Here is a 22,870-nt window from a genome sequence, read left to right on the forward strand (position 1 = left end):
TACACCGTCTAATCCTCACCCGGAATCCACGTACACCGTCTCATCCTCACCCGGAACACACGGACACCGTCTAATCCTCACCCGGAACACACGTACACCGTCTAATCCTCACCCGGAATCCAGGTACACCTTCTAATCCTCACCCTGAACACACATACACCGTCTAATCCTCACCCGGAATCCAGGTACACCGTCTAATCCTCACCCTGAACACACGTACACCGTCTAATCCTCACCCGGAATCCACGGACACCGTCTAATCCTCACCCGGAATCCACGTACACCGTCTAATCCTCACCCTGAACACACGTACACCGTCTAATCCTCACCCGGAACACACGTACACCGTCTAATCCTCACCCGGAATCCACGTACACCGTCTAATCCTCACCCTGAACCCACGGACACCGTCTAATCCTCACCCTGACCCCACGTACACCGTCTAATCCACACCCGGAATCCACGTACACCGTCTAATCCACACCCGGAATCCACGTACACAGTCTCATCCTCACCCGGAACCCACGGACACCGTCTAATCCTCACCCTGAACACACGTACACCGTCTAATCCTCACCCTGAACACACGTACACCGTCTAATCCTCACCCGGAATCCACGTACACCGTCTAATCCTCACCCTGACCCCACGTACACAGTCTCATCCTCACCCGGAACCCACGTACACCGTCTAATCCTCACCCTGAACACACGTACACAGTCTCATCCTCACCCGGAACCCACGTACACCGTCTAATCCTCACCCTGAACACACGTACACCGTCTAATCCTCACCCGGAACCCACGGACACCGTCTAATCCTCACCCTGAACACACGTACACCGTCTAATCCTCACCCTGAACCCACGGACACCGTCTAATCCTCACCCTGAACACACGTACACCGTCTAATCCACACCCGGAATCCACGTACACAGTCTCATCCTCACCCGGAACCCACGGACACCGTCTAATCCTCACCCTGAACACACGTACACCGTCTAATCCTCACCCTGAACACACGTACACCGTCTAATCCTCACCCGGAATCCACGTACACCGTCTAATCCTCACCCTGACCCCACGTACACAGTCTCATCCTCACCCGGAACCCACGTACACCGTCTAATCCTCACCCTGAACACACGTACACAGTCTCATCCTCACCCGGAACCCACGTACACCGTCTAATCCTCACCCTGAACACACGTACACCGTCTAATCCTCACCCGGAACCCACGGACACCGTCTAATCCTCACCCTGAACACACGTACACCGTCTAATCCTCACCCTGAACCCACGTACACCGTCTAATCCTCACCCTGAACACACGTACACCGTCTAATCCTCACCCGGAATCCACGTACACCGTCTCATCCTCACCCGGAACCCACGTACACCGTCTAATCCTCACCCGGAATCCACGTACACCGTCTAATCCACACCCGGAATCCACGTACACCGTCTAATCCTCACCCGGAACCCACGTACACCGTCTAATCCTCACCCGGAATCCACGTACACCGTCTAATCCACACCCGGAATCCACGTACACCGTCTAATCCTCACCCTGAACACACGTACACCGTCTAATCCTCACCCTGAACACACGTACACCGTCTAATCCTCACCCGGAACCCACGTACACCGTCTAATCCTCACCCTGAACACACGTACACCGTCTCATCCTCACCCGGAACACACGTACACCGTCTAATCCACACCCGGAATCCACGTACACCGTCTAATCCTCACCCGGAATCCACGTACACCGTCTAATCCTCACCCGGAATCCACGTACACCGTCTAATCCTCACCCGGAACACACGTACACCGCCTAATCCTCACCCGGAATCCACGTACACCGTCTAATCCTCACCCGGAACCCACGGACACCGTCTAATCCTCACCCTGAACACACGTACACCGTCTAATCCTCACCCTGAATCCACGTACACCGTGTCATCCTCACCCGGAATCCACGTACACCGTCTAATCCTCACCCTGAACCCACGTACACCGTCTAATCCTCACCCTGAACACACGTACACCGTCTAATCCTCACCCGGAATCCACGTACACCGTCTCATCCTCACCCGGAACCCACGTACACCGTCTAATCCTCACCCGGAATCCACGTACACCGTCTAATCCACACCCGGAATCCACGTACACCGTCTAATCCTCACCCGGAACCCACGTACACCGTCTAATCCTCACCCGGAATCCACGTACACCGTCTAATCCACACCCGGAATCCACGTACACCGTCTAATCCTCACCCTGAACACACGTACACCGTCTAATCCTCACCCTGAACACACGTACACCGTCTAATCCTCACCCGGAACCCACGTACACCGTCTAATCCTCACCCTGAACACACGTACACCGTCTCATCCTCACCCGGAACACACGTACACCGTCTAATCCACACCCGGAATCCACGTACACCGTCTAATCCTCACCCGGAATCCACGTACACCGTCTAATCCTCACCCGGAATCCACGTACACCGTCTAATCCTCACCCGGAACACACGTACACCGCCTAATCCTCACCCGGAATCCACGTACACCGTCTAATCCTCACCCGGAACCCACGGACACCGTCTAATCCTCACCCTGAACACACGTACACCGTCTAATCCTCACCCTGAACACACGTACACCGCCTAATCCTCACCCGGAATCCACGTACACCGTCTAATCCTCACCCGGAACCCACGTACACCGTCTAATCCTCACCCGGAATCCACGTACACCGTCTAATCCTCACCCTGAACCCACGTACACCGTCTAATCCTCACCCGGAACCCACGTACACCGTCTAATCCTCACCCTGAACCCACGTACACCGTCTAATCCACACCCTGAACACACGTACACCGTCTAATCCTCACCCGGAATCCACGTACACCGTCTAATCCACACCCGGAACCCACGTACACCGTCTAATCCACACCCTGAACACACGTACACCGTCTAATCCTCACCCGGAATCCACGTACACCGTCTAATCCTCACCCGGAACCCACGTACACCGTCTAATCCACACCCGGAACCCACGTACACCGTCTAATCCACACCCTGAACACACGTACACCGTCTAATCCTCACCCTGAACACACGTACACCGTCTAATCCTCACCCGGAATCCACGTACACCGTCTAATCCTCACCCGGAATCCACGTACACCGTCTAATCCACACCCGGAACCCACGTACACCGTCTAATCCACACCCTGAACACACGTACACCGTCTAATCCTCACCCTGAACACACGTACACCGTCTAATCCTCACCCTGAACCCACGTACACCGTCTAATCCTCACCCGGAACACACGTACACCGTCTAATCCTCACCCGGAATCCACGTACACCGTCTAATCCTCACCCGGAACACACGGACACCGTCTAATCCTCACCCTGAACACACGTACACCGTCTAATCCTCACCCGGAATCCACGTACACCGTCTAATCCTCACCCTGAACACACGTACACCGCCTAATCCTCACCCGGAATCCACGTACACCGTCTAATCCTCACCCTGAACACACGTACACCGTCTAATCCTCACCCGGAACCCACGTACACCGTCTAATCCTCACCCGGAACCCACGTACACCGTCTAATCCTCACCCGGAATCCACGTACACCGTCTAATCCTCACCCTGAATCCACGTACACCGTCTAATCCACACCCGGAATCCACGTACACCGTCTAATCCTCACCCTGAACACACGTACACCGTCTAATCCTCACCCTGAACACACGTACACCGCCTAATCCTCACCCGGAATCCACGTACACCGTCTAATCCTCACCCGGAATCCACCTACACCGTCTAATCCTCACCCGGAACCCACGTACACAGTCTAATCCTCACCCGGAACCCACGTACACCGTCTAATCCTCACCCTGAACCCACGTACACCGTCTAATCCTCACCCTCAACACACGTACACAGTCTAATCCTCACCCGGAACCCACGTACACCGTCTAATCCTCACCCTGAACCCACGTACACCGTCTAATCCTCACCCGGAATCCACGTACACCGTCTAATCCTCACCCTGAACACACGTACACCGTCTAATCCTCACCCTGAACACACGTACACCGTCTAATCCTCACCCGGAATCCACGTACACTGTCTAATCCTCACCCTGAACACACGTACACCGTCTAATCCTCACCCTGAACCCACGTACACCGTCTAATCCTCACCCTGAACACACGTACACCGTCTAATCCTCACCCTGAATCCACGTACACAGTCGAATCCTCACCCGGAACCCACATACACAGTCTAATCCTCACCCGGAACCCACATACACAGTCTAATCCTCACCCGGAACCCACGTACACCGTCTAATCCTCACCCTGAACACACGTACACCGTCTAATCCTCACCCTGAACACACGTACACCGTCTAATCCTCACCCGGAATCCACGTACACCGTCTAATCCTCACCCTGAACCCACGTACACCGTCTAATCCTCACCCGGAATCCACGTACACCGTCTAATCCTCACCCTGAACCCACGTACACCGTCTAATCCTCACCCTGAACACACGTACACCGTCTAATCCTCACCCGGAATCCACGTACACCGTCTAATCCTCACCCTGAACACACGTACACCGTCTAATCCTCACCCGGAATCCACGTACACCGTCTAATCCTCACCCTGAACACACGTACACCGTCTAATCCTCACCCTGAACACACGTACACCGTCTAATCCTCACCCGGAATCCACGTACACCGTCTAATCCTCACCCTGAACACACGTACACCGTCTAATCCTCACCCGGAATCCACGTACACCGTCTAATCCTCACCCTGAACCCACGCACACCGTCTAATCCTCACCCTGAACACACGTACACCGTCTAATCCTCACCCTGAACACACGTACACCGTCTAATCCTCACCCGGAATCCACGTACACCGTCTAATCCTCACCCTGAACACACGTACACCGTCTAATCCTCACCCGGAATCCACGTACACCGTCTAATCCTCACCCTGAACACACGTACACCGTCTAATCCTCACCCGGAATCCACGTACACCGTCTAATCCTCACCCTGAACACACGTACACCGTCTAATCCTCACCCGGAATCCACGTACACCGTCTAATCCTCACCCGGAATCCACGTACACCGTCTAATCCTCACCCGGAATCCACGTACACTGTCTAATCCTCACCCTGAACCCACGTACACCGTCTAATCCTCACCCTGAACACACGTACACCGTCTAATCCTCACCCTGAACACACGTACACCGTCTAATCCTCACCCGGAATCCACGTACACCGTCTAATCCTCACCCGGAATCCACGTACACCGTCTGATCCTCACCCTGAACACACGTACACCGTCTAATCCTCACCCGGAATCCACGTACACCGTCTAATCCTCACCCGGAACCCACGTACACCGTCTAATCCTCACCCGGAACACACGTACACCGTCTAATCCTCACCCTGAACACACGTACACCGTCTAATCCTCACCCGGAACACACGTACACCGTCTAATCCTCACCCGGAATCCACGTACACCGTCTAATCCTCACCCGGAACCCACGTACACCGTCTAATCCTCACCCTGAGCACACGTACACCGTCTAATCCTCACCCGGAATCCACGTACACCGTCTAATCCTCACCCGGAATCCACGTACACCGTCTAATCCTCACCCGGAATCCACGTACACCGTCTAATCCTCACCCTGAACCCACGTACACCGTCTAATCCTCACCCGGAACACACGTACACCGTCTAATCCTCACCCGGAACACACGTACACCGTCTAATCCTCACCCGGAACACACGTACACCGTCTAATCCTCACCCGGAATCCACGTACACCGTCTAATCCTCACCCTGAACACACGTACACCGTCTAATCCTCACCCGGAATCCACGTACACCGTCTAATCCACACCCGGAATCCACGTACACCGTCTAATCCTCACCCTGAACACACGTACACCGTCTAATCCTCACCCGGAATCCACGTACACCGTCTAATCCTCACCCGGAACCCACGTACACCGTCTAATCCTCACCCGGAACCCACGTACACCGTCTAATCCACACCCGGAATCCACGTACACCGTCTAATCCACACCCTGAACACACGTACACCGTCTAATCCTCACCCTGTACCCACGTACACCGTCTAATCCTCACCCGGAATCCACGTACACCGTCTAATCCACACCCGGAATCCACGTACACCGTCTAATCCACACCCGGAACACACGTACACCGTCTAATCCTCACCCGGAATCCACGTACACCGTCTAATCCACACCCGGAATCCACGTACACCGTCTAATCCACACCCGGAACACACGTACACCGTCTAATCCACACCCGGAACACACGTACACCGTCTAATCCTCACCCGGAATCCACGTACACCGTCTAATCCTCACCCGGAATCCACGTACACCGTCTAATCCACACCCGGAATCCACGTACACCGTCTAATCCACACCCGGAATCCACGTACACCGTCTAATCCTCACCCTGAACACACGTACACCGTCTAATCCTCACCCTGAATCCACGTACACCGTCTAATCCTCACCCGGAACACACGTACACCGTCTAATCATCACCCTGAACACACGTACACCGTCTAATCCTCACCCGGAATCCACGTACACCGTCTAATCCTCACCCGGAACTCACGTACACAGTCTAATCCTCACCCGGAACTCACGTACACAGTCTAATCCTCACCCTGAATCCACGTACACCGTCTAATCCTCACCCGGAATCCACGTACACCGTCTAATCCTCACCCGGAACCCACGTACACCGTCTAATCCTCACCCTGAACACACGTACACCGTCTAATCCTCACCCGGAATCCACGTACACCGTCTAATCCTCACCCGGAATCCACGTACACCGTCTAATCCACACCCGGAATCCACGTACACCGTCTAATCCTCACCCGGAACCCACGTACACCGTCTAATCCTCACCCTGAACACACGTACACCGTCTAATCCTCACCCGGAATCCACGTACACCGTCTAATCCTCACCCGGAATCCACGTACACCGTCTAATCCACACCCGGAATCCACGTACACCGTCTAATCCTCACCCTGAACACACGTACACCGTCTAATCCACACCCTGAACACACGTACACCGTCTAATCCTCACCCTGAACACACGTACACCGTCTAATCCTCACCCTGAATCCACGTACACCGTGTCATCCTCACCCGGAATCCACGTACACCGTCTAATCCTCACCCTGAACCCACGTACACCGTCTAATCCTCACCCTGAACACACGTACACCGTCTAATCCTCACCCGGAATCCACGTACACCGTCTAATCCTCACCCTGAACCCACGTACACCGTCTAATCCACACCCGGAATCCACGTACACCGTCTAATCCTCACCCGGAACACACGTACACCGTCTAATCCTCACCCGGAATCCACGTACACCGTCTAATCCTCACCCGGAATCCACGTACACCGTCTAATCCTCACCCGGAACACACGTACACCGTCTAATCCTCACCCTGAACCCACGTACACCGTCTAATCCTCACCCGGAATCCACGTACACCGTCTAATCCTCACCCGGAATCCACGTACACCGTCTAATCCTCACCCTGAACACACGTACACCGTCTAATCCTCACCCTGAACACACGTACACCGTCTAATCCTCACCCGGAACACACGTACACCGTCTAATCCTCACCCGGAATCCACGTACACCGTCTAATCCTCACCCGGAATCCACGTACACCGTCTAATCCTCACCCTGAACACACGTACACCGTCTAATCCTCACCCTGAACACACGTACACCGTCTAATCCTCACCCGGAATCCACGTACACCGTCTAATCCTCACCCTGAACTCACGTACACCGTCTAATCCTCACCCGAAATCCACGTACACCGTCTAATCCTCACCCTGAATCCACGTACACCGTCTAATCTTCACCCTGAACACACGTACACCGTCTAATCCTCACCCGGAATCCACGTGCACCGTCTAATCCTCACCCGGAACACACGTACACCGTCTAATCCTCACCCGGAACACACGTACACCGTCTAATCCTCACCCTGAACACACGTACACCGTCTAATCCTCACCCGGAATCCACGTACACCGTCTAATCCTCACCCTGAACACACGTACACCGTCTAATCCTCACCCGGAATCCACGTGCACCGTCTAATCCTCACCCGGAATCCACGTGCACCGTCTAATCCTCACCCGGAACACACGTACACCGTCTAATCCTCACCCGGAACACACGTACACCGTCTAATCCTCACCCGGAATCCACGTACACCGTCTAATCCACACCCTGAACACACGTACACCGTCTAATCCTCACCCTGAACACACGTACACCGTCTAATCCTCACCCTGAACCCACGTACACCGTCTAATCCTCACCCGGAACACACGTACACCGTCTAATCCACACCCGGAACACACGTACACCGTCTAATCCTCACCCGGAATCCACGTACACCGTCTAATCCTCACCCGGAACACACGTACACCGTCTAATCCACACCCTGAACACACGTACACCGTCTAATCCTCACCCTGAACACACGTACACCGTCTAATCCTCACCCGGAATCCACGTACACCGTCTAATCCACACCCTGAACACACGTACACCGTCTAATCCTCACCCTGAACACACGTACACCGTCTAATCCTCACCCTGAACACACGTACACCGTCTAATCCTCACCCGGAATCCACGTACACCGTCTAATCCTCACCCGGAATCCACGTACACCGTCTAATCCTCACCCTGAACCCACGTACACCGTCTAATCCTCACCCGGAACACACGTACACCGTCTAATCCTCACCCTGAACACACGGACACCGTCTAATCCTCACCCTGAATCCACGTACACCGTCTAATCCACACCCGGAACCCACGTACACCGTCTAATCCACACCCTGAATCCACGTACACCGTCTAATCCTCACCCGGAACACACGTACACCGTCTAATCCTCACCCGGAACCCACGTACACCGTCTAATCCTCACCCTGAACCCACGTACACCGTCTAATCCTCACCCGGAATCCACGTACACCGTCTAATTCTCACCCTGAACCCACGTACACCGTCTAATCCTCACCCTGAACCCACGTACACCGTCTAATCCTCACCCTGAACCCACGTACACCGTCTAATCCTCACCCTGAACACACGTACACCGTCTAATCCTCACCCGGAATCCACGTACACCGTCTGATCCTCACCCTGAACACACGTACACCGTCTGATCCTCACCCGGAATCCACGTACACCGTCTAATCCTCACCCTGAACACACGTACACCGTCTAATCCTCACCCTGAACACACGTACACCGTCTAATCCTCACCCTGAACACACGTACACCGTCTAATCCTCACCCGGAACACACGTACACCGTCTAATCCTCACCCTGAACCCACGTACACCGTCTAATCCTCACCCTGAACACACGTACACCGTCTAATCCTCACCCTGAACACACGTACACCGTCTAATCCTCACCCGGAATCCACGTACACCGTCTGATCCTCACCCTGAACACACGTACACCGTCTAATCCTCACCCGGAATCCACGTACACCGTCTAATCCTCACCCTGAACACACGTACACCGTCTAATCCTCACCCGGAATCCACGTACACCGTCTAATCCTCACCCGGAACCCACGTACACCGTCTAATCCTCACCCTGAACACACGTACACCGTCTAATCCACACCCGGAATCCACGTACACCGTCTAATCCTCACCCGGAACACACGTACACCGTCTAATCCTCACCCGGAATCCACGTACACTGTTTAATCCTCACCCGGAACACACGTACACCGTCTAATCCTCACCCGGAATCCACGTACACCGTCTAATCCTCACCCTGAACACACGTACACCGTCTAATCCACACCCGGAATCCACGTACACCGTCTAATCCTCACCCGGAATCCACGTACACTGTTTAATCCTCACCCGGAACACACGTACACCGTCTAATCCTCACCCGGAATCCACGTACACTGTTTAATCCTCACCCGGAACACACGTACACCGTCTAATCCTCACCCGGAATCCACGTACACCGTCTAATCCTCACCCGGAATCCACGTACACTGTTTAATCCTCACCCGGAACACACGTACACTGTTTAATCCTCACCCGGACCACACGTACACCGTCTAATCCTCACCCGGAACCCACGTACACCGTCTAATCCTCACCCTGAACACACGTACACCGTCTAATCCTCACCCTGAACACACGTACACCGTCTAATCCTCACCCTGAACACACGGACACCGTCTAATCCTCAACCGGAACCCACGTACACCGTCTAATCCTCACCCTGAACCCACGTACACCGTCTAATCCTCACCCTGAACCCACGTACACCGTCTAATCCTCACCCTGAACCCACGTACACCGTCTAATCCTCACCCTGAACACACGTACACCGTCTAATCCTCACCCTGAACACACGTACACCGTCTAATCCTCACCCGGAATCCACGTACACCGTCTAATCCTCACCCGGAATCCACGTACACCGTCTAATCCTCACCCGGAATCCACGTACACCGTCTAATCCTCACCCAGGTAGAGGGTGGGGGTGAAGGGGGAGAGGGTGGGGGGGATGGGGGAGAGGGTGGGGGGATGGGGGAGAGGGTGGGGGTGAAGGGGGTAGAGGGTGGGGGGATGGGGTAGAGAGTGGGGGGATGGGGTAGAGAGTGGGGGTGAAGGGGGAGAGGGTGGGGGTGAAGGGGGTAGAGAGTGGGGGGATGGGGGAGAGGGTGGGGGTGAAGGGGTAGAGGGTGGGGGTGAAGGGGGAGAGGGTGGGGGTGAAGGGGTAGAGAGTGGGGGTGAAGGGGTAGAGAGTGGGGGTGAAGGGGTAGAGGGTGGGGGTGAAGGGTAGAGGGTGGGGGTGAAGGGGTAGAGGGTGGGGGTGAAGGGGTAGAGGGTGGGGGTGAAGGGGTAGAGGGTGGGGGTGAAGGGGTAGAGGGTGGGGGTGAAGGGGGAGAGGGTGGGGGTGAAGGGGGAGAGGGTGGGGGTGAAGGGGGAGAGGGTGGGGGTGAAGGGGAGAGGGTGGGGGTGAAGGGGGAGAGGGTGGGGGTGAAGGGGGAGAGGGTGGGGGGATGGGGTAGAGAGTGGGGTAGAGGGTGGGGGTGAAGGGGTAGAGAGTGGGGGTGAAGGGGTAGAGGGTGGGGGTGAAGGGGGAGAGAGTGGGGGTGAAGGGGGAGAGAGTGGGGGTGAAGGGGGAGAGGGTGGGGGTGAAGGGGAGAGGGTGGGGTGAAGGGGAGAGGGTGGGGGTGAAGGGGGAGAGGGTGGGGGGATGGGGTAGAGAGTGGGGTAGAGGGTGGGGGTGAAGGGGAGAGAGTGGGGGTGAAGGGGGAGAGGGTGGGGGTGAAGGGGAGAGGGTGGGGGTGAAGGGGAGAGAGTGGGGGTGAAGGGGGAAGGGTGAAGGGGGAGAGAGTGGGGGTGAAGGGGGAGAGAGTGGGGGTGAAGGGGGAGAGAGTGGGGGTGAAGGGGGAGAGAGTGGGGGTGAAGGGGGAGAGAGTGGGGGTGAAGGGGAGAGAGTGGGGTGAAGGGGGAGAGAGTGGGGGTGAAGGGGAGAGAGTGGGGGGAAGGGGAGAGAGTGGGGTGAAGGGGGAGAGAGTGGGGGTGAAGGGGGAGAGAGTGGGGGTGAAGGGGGAGAGAGTGGGGGTGAAGGGGGAGAGAGTGGGGGTGAAGGGGGAGAGAGTGGGGGTGAAGGGGGAGAGAGTGGGGGTGAAGGGGGAGAGAGTGGGGTAGAGAGTGGGGGTGAAGGGGGAGAGAGTGGGGGTGAAGGGGGAGAGAGTGGGGGTGAAGGGGGAGAGAGTGGGGGTGAAGGGGGAGAGAGTGGGGGTGAAGGGGGAGAGAGTGGGGGTGAAGGGGGAGAGAGTGGGGGTGAAGGGGGAGAGAGTGGGGGTGAAGGGGGAGAGAGTGGGGGTGAAGGGGGAGAGAGTGGGGGTGAAGGGGGAGAGAGTGGGGGTGAAGGGGGAGAGAGTGGGGGGTGAAGGGGGAGAGAGTGGGGGTGAAGGGGGAGAGAGTGGGGGTGAAGGGGGAGAGAGTGGGGGTGAAGGGGGAGAGGGTGGGGGGGGATGGGTAGAGAGTGGGGTAGAGAGTGGGGGTGAAGGGGGAGAGAGTGGGGGTGAAGGGGGAGAGAGTGGGGGTGAAGGGGGAGAGAGTGGGGGTGAAGGGGGAGAGAGTGGGGTGAAGGGGGAGAGAGTGGGGGTGAAGGGGGAGAGAGTGGGGGTGAAGGGGGAGAGAGTGGGGGTGAAGGGGGAGAGAGTGGGGGTGAAGGGGGAGAGAGGTGGGGGTGAAGGGGGAGAGGGTGGGGGTGAAGGGGGAGAGGGTGGGGGTGAAGGGGGAGAGGGTGGGGGTGAAGGGGGAGAGGGTGGGGGGGATGGGGTAGAGAGTGGGGTAGAGGGTGGGGGTGAAGGGGTGGGAGGGTGGGGGTGAAGGGGTGGGAGGGTGGGGGGGATGGGGGAGAGGGTGGGGGGATGGGGGAGAGGGTGGGGGTGAAGGGGGTAGAGGGTGGGGGGATGGGGTAGAGAGTGGGGGGATGGGGTAGAAAGTGGGGGTGAAGGGGGAGAGGGTGGGGGTGAAGGGGGTAGAGAGTGGGGGGATGGGGGAGAGGGTGGGGGTGAAGGGGTAGAGGGTGGGGGTGAAGGGGTAGAGGGTGGGGGTGAAGGGGGAGAGGGTGGGGGTGAAGGGGTAGAGAGTGGGGGTGAAGGGGTAGAGGGTGGGGGTGAAGGGGTAGAGGGTGGGGGTGAAGGGGTAGAGGGTGGGGGTGAAGGGGTAGAGGGTGGGGGGTGAAGGGGTAGAGGGTGGGGGTGAAGGGGTAGAGGGTGGGGGTGAAGGGGGAGAGAGTGGGGGTGAAGGGGGAGAGAGTGGGGGTGAAGGGGGAGAGGGTGGGGGTGAAGGGGGAGAGGGTGGGGGTGAAGGGGGAGAGGGTGGGGGGGATGGGGGAGAGGGTGGGGGGGATGGGGTAGAGAGTGGGGTAGAGGGTGGGGGTGAAGGGGTAGAGAGTGGGGGTGAAGGGGTAGAGGGGTGGGGGTGAAGGGGGAGAGAGTGGGGGTGAAGGGGGAGAGGGGTGGGGGTGAAGGGGGAGAGGGTGGGGGTGAAGGGGGAGAGGGTGGGGGTGAAGGGGGAGAGGGTGGGGGGGATGGGGTAGAGAGTGGGGTAGAGGGTGGGGGTGAAGGGGGAGAGAGTGGGGGTGAAGGGGGAGAGGGTGGGGGTGAAGGGGAGAGGGTGGGGGTGAAGGGGGAGAGAGTGGGGGTGAAGGGGGAGAGAGTGGGGGTGAAGGGGGAGAGGGTGGGGGGGATGGGGTAGAGAGTGGGGTAGAGAGTGGGGGTGAAGGGGGAGAGAGTGGGGGTGAAGGGGGAGAGAGTGGGGGTGAAGGGGGAGAGAGTGGGGGTGAAGGGGGAGAGAGTGGGGGTGAAGGGGGAGAGAGTGGGGGTGAAGGGGGAGAGAGTGGGGGTGAAGGGGGAGAGAGTGGGGGTGAAGGGGGAGAGGGTGGGGGGGGATGGGGTAGAGAGTGGGGTAGAGAGTGGGGGTGAAGGGGGAGAGAGAGAGTGGGGGTGAAGGGGGAGAGAGAGAGTGGGGGTGAAGGGGGAGAGAGAGAGTGGGGGTGAAGGGGGAGAGAGAGAGTGGGGGTGAAGGGGAGAGAGAGAGTGGGGGTGAAGGGGGAGAGAGAGAGTGGGGGTGAAGGGGGAGAGAGTGGGGGTGAAGGGGGAGAGAGTGAGTGGGGGTGAAGGGGGAGAGAGAGAGTGGGGGTGAAGGGGGAGAGAGTGGGGGTGAAGGGGGAGAGAGTGGGGGAGAAGGGGGAGAGAGTGGGGGGTGAAGGGGGAGAGAGTGGGGGTGAAGGGGGAGAGAGTGGGGGTGAAGGGGGAGAGAGTGGGGGTGAAGGGGGAGAGAGTGGGGGTGAAGGGGGAGAGAGTGGGGGTGAAGGGGGAGAGAGTGGGGGTGAAGGGGGAGAGAGTGGGGGTGAAGGGGGAGAGAGTGGGGGTGAAGGGGGAGAGAGTGGGGGTGAAGGGGGAGAGAGTGGGGTGAAGGGGGAGAGGGTGGGGGTGAAGGGGGAGAGGGTGGGGGTGAAGGGGGAGAGGGTGGGGGGGATGGGGTAGAGAGTGGGGTAGGAGGGTGGGGGGTGAAGGGGTGGGAGGGTGGGGGGGATGGGGTGGGAGGGTGGGGGTGAAGGGGGGAGAGAGTGGGGGGATGGGGTAGAGAGTGGGGGTGAATGGGGGTAGAGAGTGGGGGTGAAGGGGGAGAGGGTGGGGGGATGGGGTAGAGAGTGGGGGTGAAGGGGGGGGATGGGGGAGAGAGTGGGGGTGAAGGGGGAGAGAGTGGGGGTGAAGGGGGAGAGAGTGGGGGTGAAGGGGGAGAGAGTGGGGGTGAAGGGGGAGAGAGTGGGGGTGTGAAGGGGGAGAGAGTGGGGGTGAAGGGGGAGAGGGTGGGGGTGAAGGGGGAGAGGGTGGGGGTGAAGGGGGAGAGGGTGGGGGTGAAGGGGGAGAGGGTGGGGGGGATGGGGTAGAGAGTGGGGTAGAGGGTGGGGGTGAAGGGGTGGGAGGGTGGGGGGGATGGGGTGGGAGGGTGGGGGTGAAGGGGGAGAGAGTGGGGGGAATGGGGTAAAGGGTGGGGGTGATGGGGGAGAGAGTGGGGGTGAAGGGGGAGAGGGTGGGGGTGAAGGGGTAGAGGGTGGGGGTGAAGGGGGAGAGGGTGGGGGGGATGGGGTAGAGAGTGGGGTAGAGGGTGGGGGTGAAGGGGTAGAGAGTGGGGGTGAAGGGGTAGAGAGTGGGGGTGAAGGGGTAGAGAGTGGGGGTGAAGGGGGTAGAGAGTGGGGGTGAAGGGGTAGAGGGTGGGGGTGAAGGGGTAGAGAGTGGGGGTGAAGGGGTAGAGAGTGGGGGTGAAGGGGTAGAGGGTGGGGGTGAAGGGGTAGAGAGTGGGGGTGAAGGGGGAGAGAGTGGGGGTGAAGGGGGAGAGAGTGGGGGTGAAGGGGTAGAGAGTGGGGGTGAAGGGGGGGGGATGGGGGATAACAGATACGGGGATAACAGAGGGGGATGAAACGTCCCTTTAACAGTGAACCCCAATTCCCCCTTCCAGCCCCCTCCTCCTCCTCCCATTGAGTCCCGCTGTCTCTCTGGGAGGTCTGCACTGGTCCTCCAAGCCCCCCCGCCCCGCCCCCACAGGGAGCTGTCCCGGGCCGATGGGGACGGGGTCCCCTCTTGCCTCCCGGACCCTCACTCACTATTCTTTGATCAGCACCATCTTCCCCGCTCCGCCGCCCCGGAAACAGGAAGTCGGCCAGGCCCGAGCCGGCGCTTGGGCGTCACTTCCCAGACCCCACGCGTCACTTCCCCCCATCGGACCGGAAGCTGGGGATGGAAACCGACGTCATCCAAGAGCGCCGGCAATTGGGAAAGACCCCAAGTGGTCGCAGCTGAAAAGGGTCTATTCAACACAGTGGGATAATCAATAAATTCTCAATAATTAATCAATGTCAATAAAACTATTATAATTTATATCAATATACTTCAACTAAACAAAAACACAAGGATCAATAAAACCATTATTGTGATATATTAGCCATCATGTAGACATGGTTGAGGGAGGGGCAGGATTGGCAACTCAATATCCCAGGATATAGAATCTTCAGGCGAGACAGAGGAGGGGTTAAAAGAGAAGGGGGCATTGCAATATTAGTTAAGGAGTCAGTTACTGCAGTAAGGAGAGATGATAAGGGGTTAAAAGAGAAGGGGGCATTGCAATATTAGTTAAGGAGTCAGTTACTGCAGTAAGGAGAGATGATATCTTGGAGGGGGCATCAAATGAAGCTTTATGGGTAGAGTTTAGGAATAAAAAAGGGACAGCCACATTGCTAGGTGTTCATTATAGACCCCCAGATAGTCAGCGGGAAATTGAGGAGCAAATATGTGCAATTTGCAGAGGTGTGTAAAAATAATAGGGTAATTATATTCGGTGATTTCACCTTTCCCAATATTAATTGGGATAGTCATCGTGTTTAGGGCTTAGATGGAGTGGAGTTCTTAAAATGTATACAGGAGAACTTTTGAGCTCAATATGTAGAGGATCCAACAAGGGAGGGCGCAGTGCTGGACCTAATTCTGGTGAATGAAGCCGGACAGGTGGTTAGTGGGGGATCATTTTGGTAATAGCGACCACAACATGGTACAATGTAATCTTGTTATAGAGAAAGAATTGACAAGTTGCAAAAAAAGGTTTTGGATTGGGGGAGAGCGAATTTTAGTAAAATAAGGCAGGATCTGGCCAAGGTAGACTGGAAAGAGTTACTTGTTGGGAAATCTACAGAAGAGCAGTGGGGGGCATTCAAAAAGGAAATGGGGAGGGTACAGGCCCAACATGTTCCCTCTAGGGTAGTAGGTAGGAGCAACAAGCCCAGAGAACCATGGATGACCAGAAACATTCAGGGTACAATGAGAAGGAAAAGAGAGGCTTTTAGCAAATACAAGGAGAGCAAATCAATGGAAGCATTAATGGAGTACAGAAAGTGTAGGATGGAGCTTAAGAAAGCAATTAGGAGAGCAAAGAGGGGATATGAGAAAGCTCTGGCTGGTAAAAGTAGGGAAAATCCCAAGATATTCTATAAGTATATCAATGGGAAGAGGATAACCAGGGAAAGAGTAGGACCCATTAGGGACCAAGGGGGAAATTTGTGGGTGGAGCCAGAGGACATTGGTAGGGTGTTGAATGAATACTTCACATCTGTCTTCACCCAAGAGAATGAGGATGTAGATATGGAACTTAGAGAGAGAGACTGTGAGGTTCTTGAGCAAATTGTCACAGGGAGTGACAAGGTAGTGGAGGTTTTGGCAGACTTAAAAGTGGACAAATCTCCAGGTCCAGATGATTTGTGTCCCAGGATGCTGTGGGAGGCGAGGGTGGAGATTGCAGAGGCTCTGATCCAAATTTTTAATTCCTCTCTGGCCACGGGGGAGGTGCCAGAGGACTGGAGAACAGCTAATGTGGTCCCACTATTTAAGAAAGGTTGTAGAGATAAGCCAGGGAACTACAGACCAGTGAGTCTCACGTCAGTGGTAGGGAAACTATTGGAGAAAATTCTGAAGGAGAGAATCTATCTCCACTTGGAGAGGCAAAATTTGATTAGGAATAGTCAGCATGGTTTTGTCAGAGGGAGGTCATGCCTAACAAATTTGATTGAATTTTTTGAGCATGTGACCAGGTGTGTAGATGAGGGTAGTGCAGTTGATGTAGTTTACATGGATTTCAGCAAAGCCTTTGACCAGGTCCCACATGGAGACTTATCAAGAAAGCAAATGCACATGGGATACAGGGTAACTTGATAAGGTGAATTCAAAATTGGCGTAGCTGTAGGAGACAGAGAGTGATGACAGACGGCTGTTTTAGTGACTGGAAGCCAGTGTCCAATGGCGTACCACAGGGATCTGGGCTGGGTCCCCTATTGTTTGTCATTTATATAAACGACATAGATGACTATGTGGGCGGTAGGATCAGTAAGTTCGCAGATGACACAAAGATTGGCCGAGTGGTTAACAGTGAGGTTGAGTGTCTTAGGTTACAGGAAGATATAGACGGGATGGTCAAATGGGCAGAAAAGTGGCAGATGGAATTTAACGCTGAAAAGTGTGAGGTGATACACTTTGGAAGGAGTAATGTGACACAGAAGTATTCAATGAACAGCCTGACACTGGGAAGTTCCGAGGAACAAAGGGTCCTTGGTGTGTTTGCCCATAGATCTCTGAAGGCAGAAGGGCAGGTTAATAGGGTGGTGAAAAAGGCATATGGGACACTTGCCTTTATCAATCGAGGCATAGATTACAAAAGCAGGGAGGTCATGTTGGAGTTGTACAGAACTTTGGTAAGGCCACAGCTGGAGTACTGTGTGCAATTCTGGTCGCCACATTATAGGAAGGATGTGATTGCATTGGAGGGGGTGCAGAGGCGATTCACCAGGATGTTTCCTGGGATGGAACATTTAAGCTATGAAGAGAGGTTGGATAGGCTTGGGTTGTTTTCACTGGAGCAGTGAAGACTGAGGGGTGACGTGATCGAGGTGTACAAGATTATGAGGGACATGGACAGGGTGGATAGGGAGCAGCTGTTCCCCTTAGTGGAAGGGTCAGTTACGAGGGGTCACAAGTTTAAGGTGAGGGGCGGGAAGTTTAAGGGGGATTTGAGGAAGACCTTTTTTACCCAGAGGGTGGTGACGGTCTGGAATGCACTGCCTGGGAGGGTGCCAGAGGCAGGTTGCCTCACATCCTTTAAAAAGTACCTGGATGAGCACTTGGCATGTCATAACATTCAAGGCTATGGGCCAAGTGCTGGCAAATGGGATTAGGTAGACAGGTCAGGTGTTTTAATGCATCAGTGCAGACTCAATGGGCCGAAGGGCCTCTTCTGCACTGTATTATTCTGTGATTAATAAATAGCCAAAGTAAACTTTTAAAAAACTGAAGAATGGATAAAATTATAATTAAGCTAATCATAATTAATTTAATTATAAATCAATAATCAATTAATAACTAATGTAAATAATGAAGCAACTGATAGATGGATAAATACAATAATAATTATCATTAATACAATTATATTTAATATAATTATATAATACTCAAGAATCAATAATAATCTGAAGAATAAAATTATTAGAATTAATTTACTCATATTCAGGAAGATATGAATTAGGAGCAGGAGCAGGCCACTCGGCCCCTCTCCTCATCTCTCTCTTAAATGGGTGTCCCCTTATTTTTAAACAGTGACCCCTAGTTCTAGATTCTCCCACAAGGAGAGACATCCTTTCCACATCCACCCTGTCAAGACCCCTCAGGATCTTACATGTTTCAATCAAGTCACCTCTTACTCTTCTGAACTCCAGTGGATACAAGCCGAGCCCGTCCAACCTTTCCTCATAAGGACAGCCCGTCCATTCCAGGTATTAGTCTAGTGAACCTTCTCTGTACTGCACCCAACACATTTGCATCCTTCCTTCAATAAGGAGAGCAGTACTGTACACAGTACTCCAGATGTGGTCTCACCAATTTCCTGTATAACTGAAGCATAACCTCCCTACTTTTATATTCAATTCCCCTCATGATAAACGATAACATTCTATTAGCTTTCCTAATTATGTGCTGTACCTGCATACTAACCTTTTGCGATTCATGCACTAGGACACACAGATCCCTCTGCATCTCAGAGCTCTGCAATCTCTCACCATTTTGATAAATGATTCTTTTTTATTCTTCCTGCCAAAGTGGACAATTTCACACTTTCCCACCATTATACTCCATTTGCCAGGTCTTTGCCCACTCACTTAACCCATCAATATCCCTTTGTAGCCCCCCTTATGTCATCTTCACAACTTACTTTCCTATCTGTCTTTGTGTCATCAGCAAATTTAGCAAACATACCTTCAGTCCCTTCATCCAAGTCATTTATATAAACTGTAAAAAGTTGAGGTCCCAGCACAGATCCCTGTGGCACACCACTCGTTACATCTTGCCAACCAGAAAATGACCCATTTATGCCTACTCTCTGTTCATTTTAGCTAGCCAATCTTCTATCCATGTTAATATGTTATCCCCTATCTCCAACACAGAAGTCCTCGAGGCGGCCAACATCCCCAGCTTGTACACACTACTGAGTCAGCGGCGCTTGAGATGGTTTGGCCATGTGAGCCGCATGGAAGATGGCAGGATCCCCAAAGACACATTGTACAGCGAGCTCGCCACTGGTATCAGACCCACAGACCGTCCATGTCTCCGCTTGAAAGACGTCTGCAAACGCGACATGAAATCCTGTGACATTGATCACAAGTCGTGCGAGTCAGTTGCCAGCGTTCGCCAGAGCTGGCGGGCAGCCATAAAGACGGGGCTAAAATGTGGCGAGTCGAAGAGACTTAGTAGTTGGCAGGAAAAAAGACAGAGGCGCAAGGGGAGAGCCAACTGTGCAACAGCCCCGACAAAGAAATTTCTCTGCAGCACCTGTGGAAGAGCCTGTCACTCTAGAATTGGCCTTTTTCGCCACTCCAGGCGCTGCTTCACAAACCGCTGACCACCTCCAGGCGCGTATCCATTGTCTTTCCAGATAAGGAGGCCCAAAAGAAAAGAACACCATGAGCTTTTATTTTCCGCAATAACCTTTGATGTGGCACCTTATCAAATGCCTTCTGGAAATCTAAGTATGGTACATCCACCGGTTCCCCTTTATCCACAGCACATGTAACTCCCTCAAAGAACTCCAATAAATTGGTTAAACATGATTTCCCTATCCATCTCCGTCTCGAATATAATCAACGACTGATCATCAACAGCTCTCTGGGGTCGAGAATTCCAAAGATTCACCACCCTCCGAGTGAAGAAATTTCTCCTCATCTCAGTGTGAAACGGCCAAGCCGTTATCCTGAGACTGTGACCCCCCCCCCCCCCCCCGTGTTTGAGACTCTCCAGCCCCGGGGGTGGGGGCGGGCAAACAGCCTCTCAGCATCCACCCTGTCAAAACCCCTTCAGAATTTTAATACAATAATCACCAAAGACAAAACAACATCACATCTGAGAAGTTCTTCCCGAACTCCCAACAGAGATGAAACAAACCCAGGAGATTGCAGTTACTAATAATACATTTCCAATAAACACACTCAGCTGTGACTCAGTGGGAGTATTCTCACCTCTGAGTCACAAGGTTATAGCTTCAGGAGAAAAGAGCATCAAAATATAAACTGACAGTCCCACAGCAGTGCTGAGGGAGCTCCGCACTGTCGGAGGGTCAGCACTGAGGGAGCTCCACACTGTCGGAGGGTCAGCACTGAGGGAGCTCCACACTGTCGGAGGGTCAGTACTGAGGGAGCTCCGCACTGTCGGAGGGTCAGTACTGAGGGAGTGCTGCACTGTCGGAGGGTCAGTACTGAGGGAGCTCCGCACTGTCGGAGGGTCAGTACTGAGGGAGCTCCGCACTGTCGGAGGGTCAGTACTGAGGGAGTGCCGCACTGTCGGAGGGTCAGTACTGAGGGAGCTCCGCACTGTCGGAGGGTCAGTACTGAGGGAGTGTCACACTGTCGGAGGGTCAGTACTGAGGGAGCTCCGCACTGTCGGAGGGTCAGTACTGAGGGAGCTCCGCACTGTCGGAGGGTCAGTACTGAGGGAGCTCCGCACTGTCGGAGGGTCAGTACTGAGGGAGTGCCGCACTGTCGGAGGGTCAGTACTGAGGGAGCTCCGCACTGTCGGAGGGTCAGTACTGAGGGAGTGCCGCACTGTCAGAGGTGCCATCTTTTAGGATGAGACGTTAAACTGAGGGGCCCCGTCTGCCCTCTCGGGTGGATGTAAAATATCCCATGGCCCCTAATAGGAGAAGAGTAGGGGGTGCAGTGTGGAGGGAGTTTTCCCCGTGTCCCGGGACCGATATTTATCCCTGAACCAACATCAAGAAAAAAAACAGATTGGTGATTAACACCTTTTGCTGTTTCTGGGATCTTGCTATGTGCAAATTAGCAGCTGCGTTTCCTACAACAGTGACCGCACCCCCGCAATCAAAAATGACTTCACTCGCTGTGAAGCACTTTGGGACGTCCTGGGGTAGTGAAAGGCGCTACAGAAATGTACATCGAGATGATGATATAAATTCTAGGAAGAGGTTGTAGGAATGAGGCTCGAATTCTCTCGAGGTTAAGATGGGGAGATCTCGTCGAGAGGTTTAAGATGTTTCACAAAGATTCGATTAAGGGAAACTATTTCCTCTGATGCAGGTTGGAATCTGGAACAAGGAGCCAGACCAGCTCGCTCAGCAGTGATGAGGAGTGGAAATCAGGAACACTCTCCACCCCACTCTGCACAGGAAACTGAGAACAATGGAGATTTACTGGTTTAAGGGTCTCAACTGACCCAAGGAACAACAGCAGGCCATTCAGCCCTTCGAGTCTGTGCCCGCCATTGTTTCAGTTGATGACCCGATCCTGATACGGATCCCACTCACCTGCCTTGCCCCCCTCCCAGTGAAACATGAACCATGTCAGTCTCAATAGCTCCAGTTGGGCCACACGGCCCTGGCTGGGGGACACATTTCCACAGACTGACTCCGTTTCCCTCTGTCTCTCACTTCCCCACTCAGCCTCACTCCTCATCGCGACTCGGACTCTTTCAATCTGTCATTTCACTCTCTCTCTCCCTCCCTGATTCATTCTCCCTCCCTCTCCCGCTCTCTTTCTCCCTCCCTCTCTCTCTCTCTTTCTCCCTCATTATCTGTCTCTCTCTCTCTCCCTCTCTGTTTGTCTCTCTCTGTCTCTCTGTGTCTGTCTGTTTCTCTCTCTGTCCTTCTATGTCTCTCTCTGTCCTTCTATGTCTCTCTCTCTCTTTCTCTCTCCCTGTCCTTCTCTCTCTCTCTCTGTCTGTCTGTTTCTCTCTCTGTCCTTCTCTGTCCTTCTCTCTCTCTCTCTCTGTCTCTCTCTCTCTGTCCTTCTCTGTCTCTCTCTCCTCCTCTCTCTCGTCTCTGTCTCCTTCTCTCTCTCTCTGTCCCTCTCTCACTTGGCTCTGTCCCTCTCTCTGTCTCCTTCTCTATCTCTCTCTCTCTCTGTCCTTCTCTCTCTCTCTGTCTGTCTCTCTCTCTCTGTCCTTCTCTCTCTCTCTGTCCCCTTCTGTCTCTCTCTCTGTCCTTCTCTCTCTCTCTGTCCCCTTCTCTCTCTCTCTCTCTGTCCCCTTCTCTCGCTCTCTCTCTGTCTCTCTCTCTGTCTCTCTGTCCTTCTCTTTCTGTCTG

The 22,870-nt window shown here is 54.6% G+C and overlaps 1 protein-coding gene across 1 annotated transcript in view; it reads right to left on the minus strand.

The window, feature by feature from the left end:
* Nucleotides 1-15,431, minus strand: part of LOC137366893 (phosphatidylinositol transfer protein beta isoform-like) — a 35,009-nt gene extending 19,578 nt beyond the window's left edge. The window contains exon 1 of the mRNA XM_068028449.1: nucleotides 15,354-15,431. Within this exon, the coding sequence (XP_067884550.1) occupies nucleotides 15,354-15,373 (20 nt within the window). The 5' untranslated portion in view covers nucleotides 15,374-15,431. The remainder of the gene's footprint in view (nucleotides 1-15,353) is intronic.
* Nucleotides 15,432-22,870: the final 7,439 nt, after the last annotated feature.

This window comes from Heterodontus francisci, unplaced genomic scaffold, assembly GCF_036365525.1.
Source record: "Heterodontus francisci isolate sHetFra1 unplaced genomic scaffold, sHetFra1.hap1 HAP1_SCAFFOLD_1282, whole genome shotgun sequence".
In the NCBI taxonomy this organism is placed as follows: Eukaryota; Metazoa; Chordata; class Chondrichthyes; order Heterodontiformes; family Heterodontidae; genus Heterodontus; species Heterodontus francisci.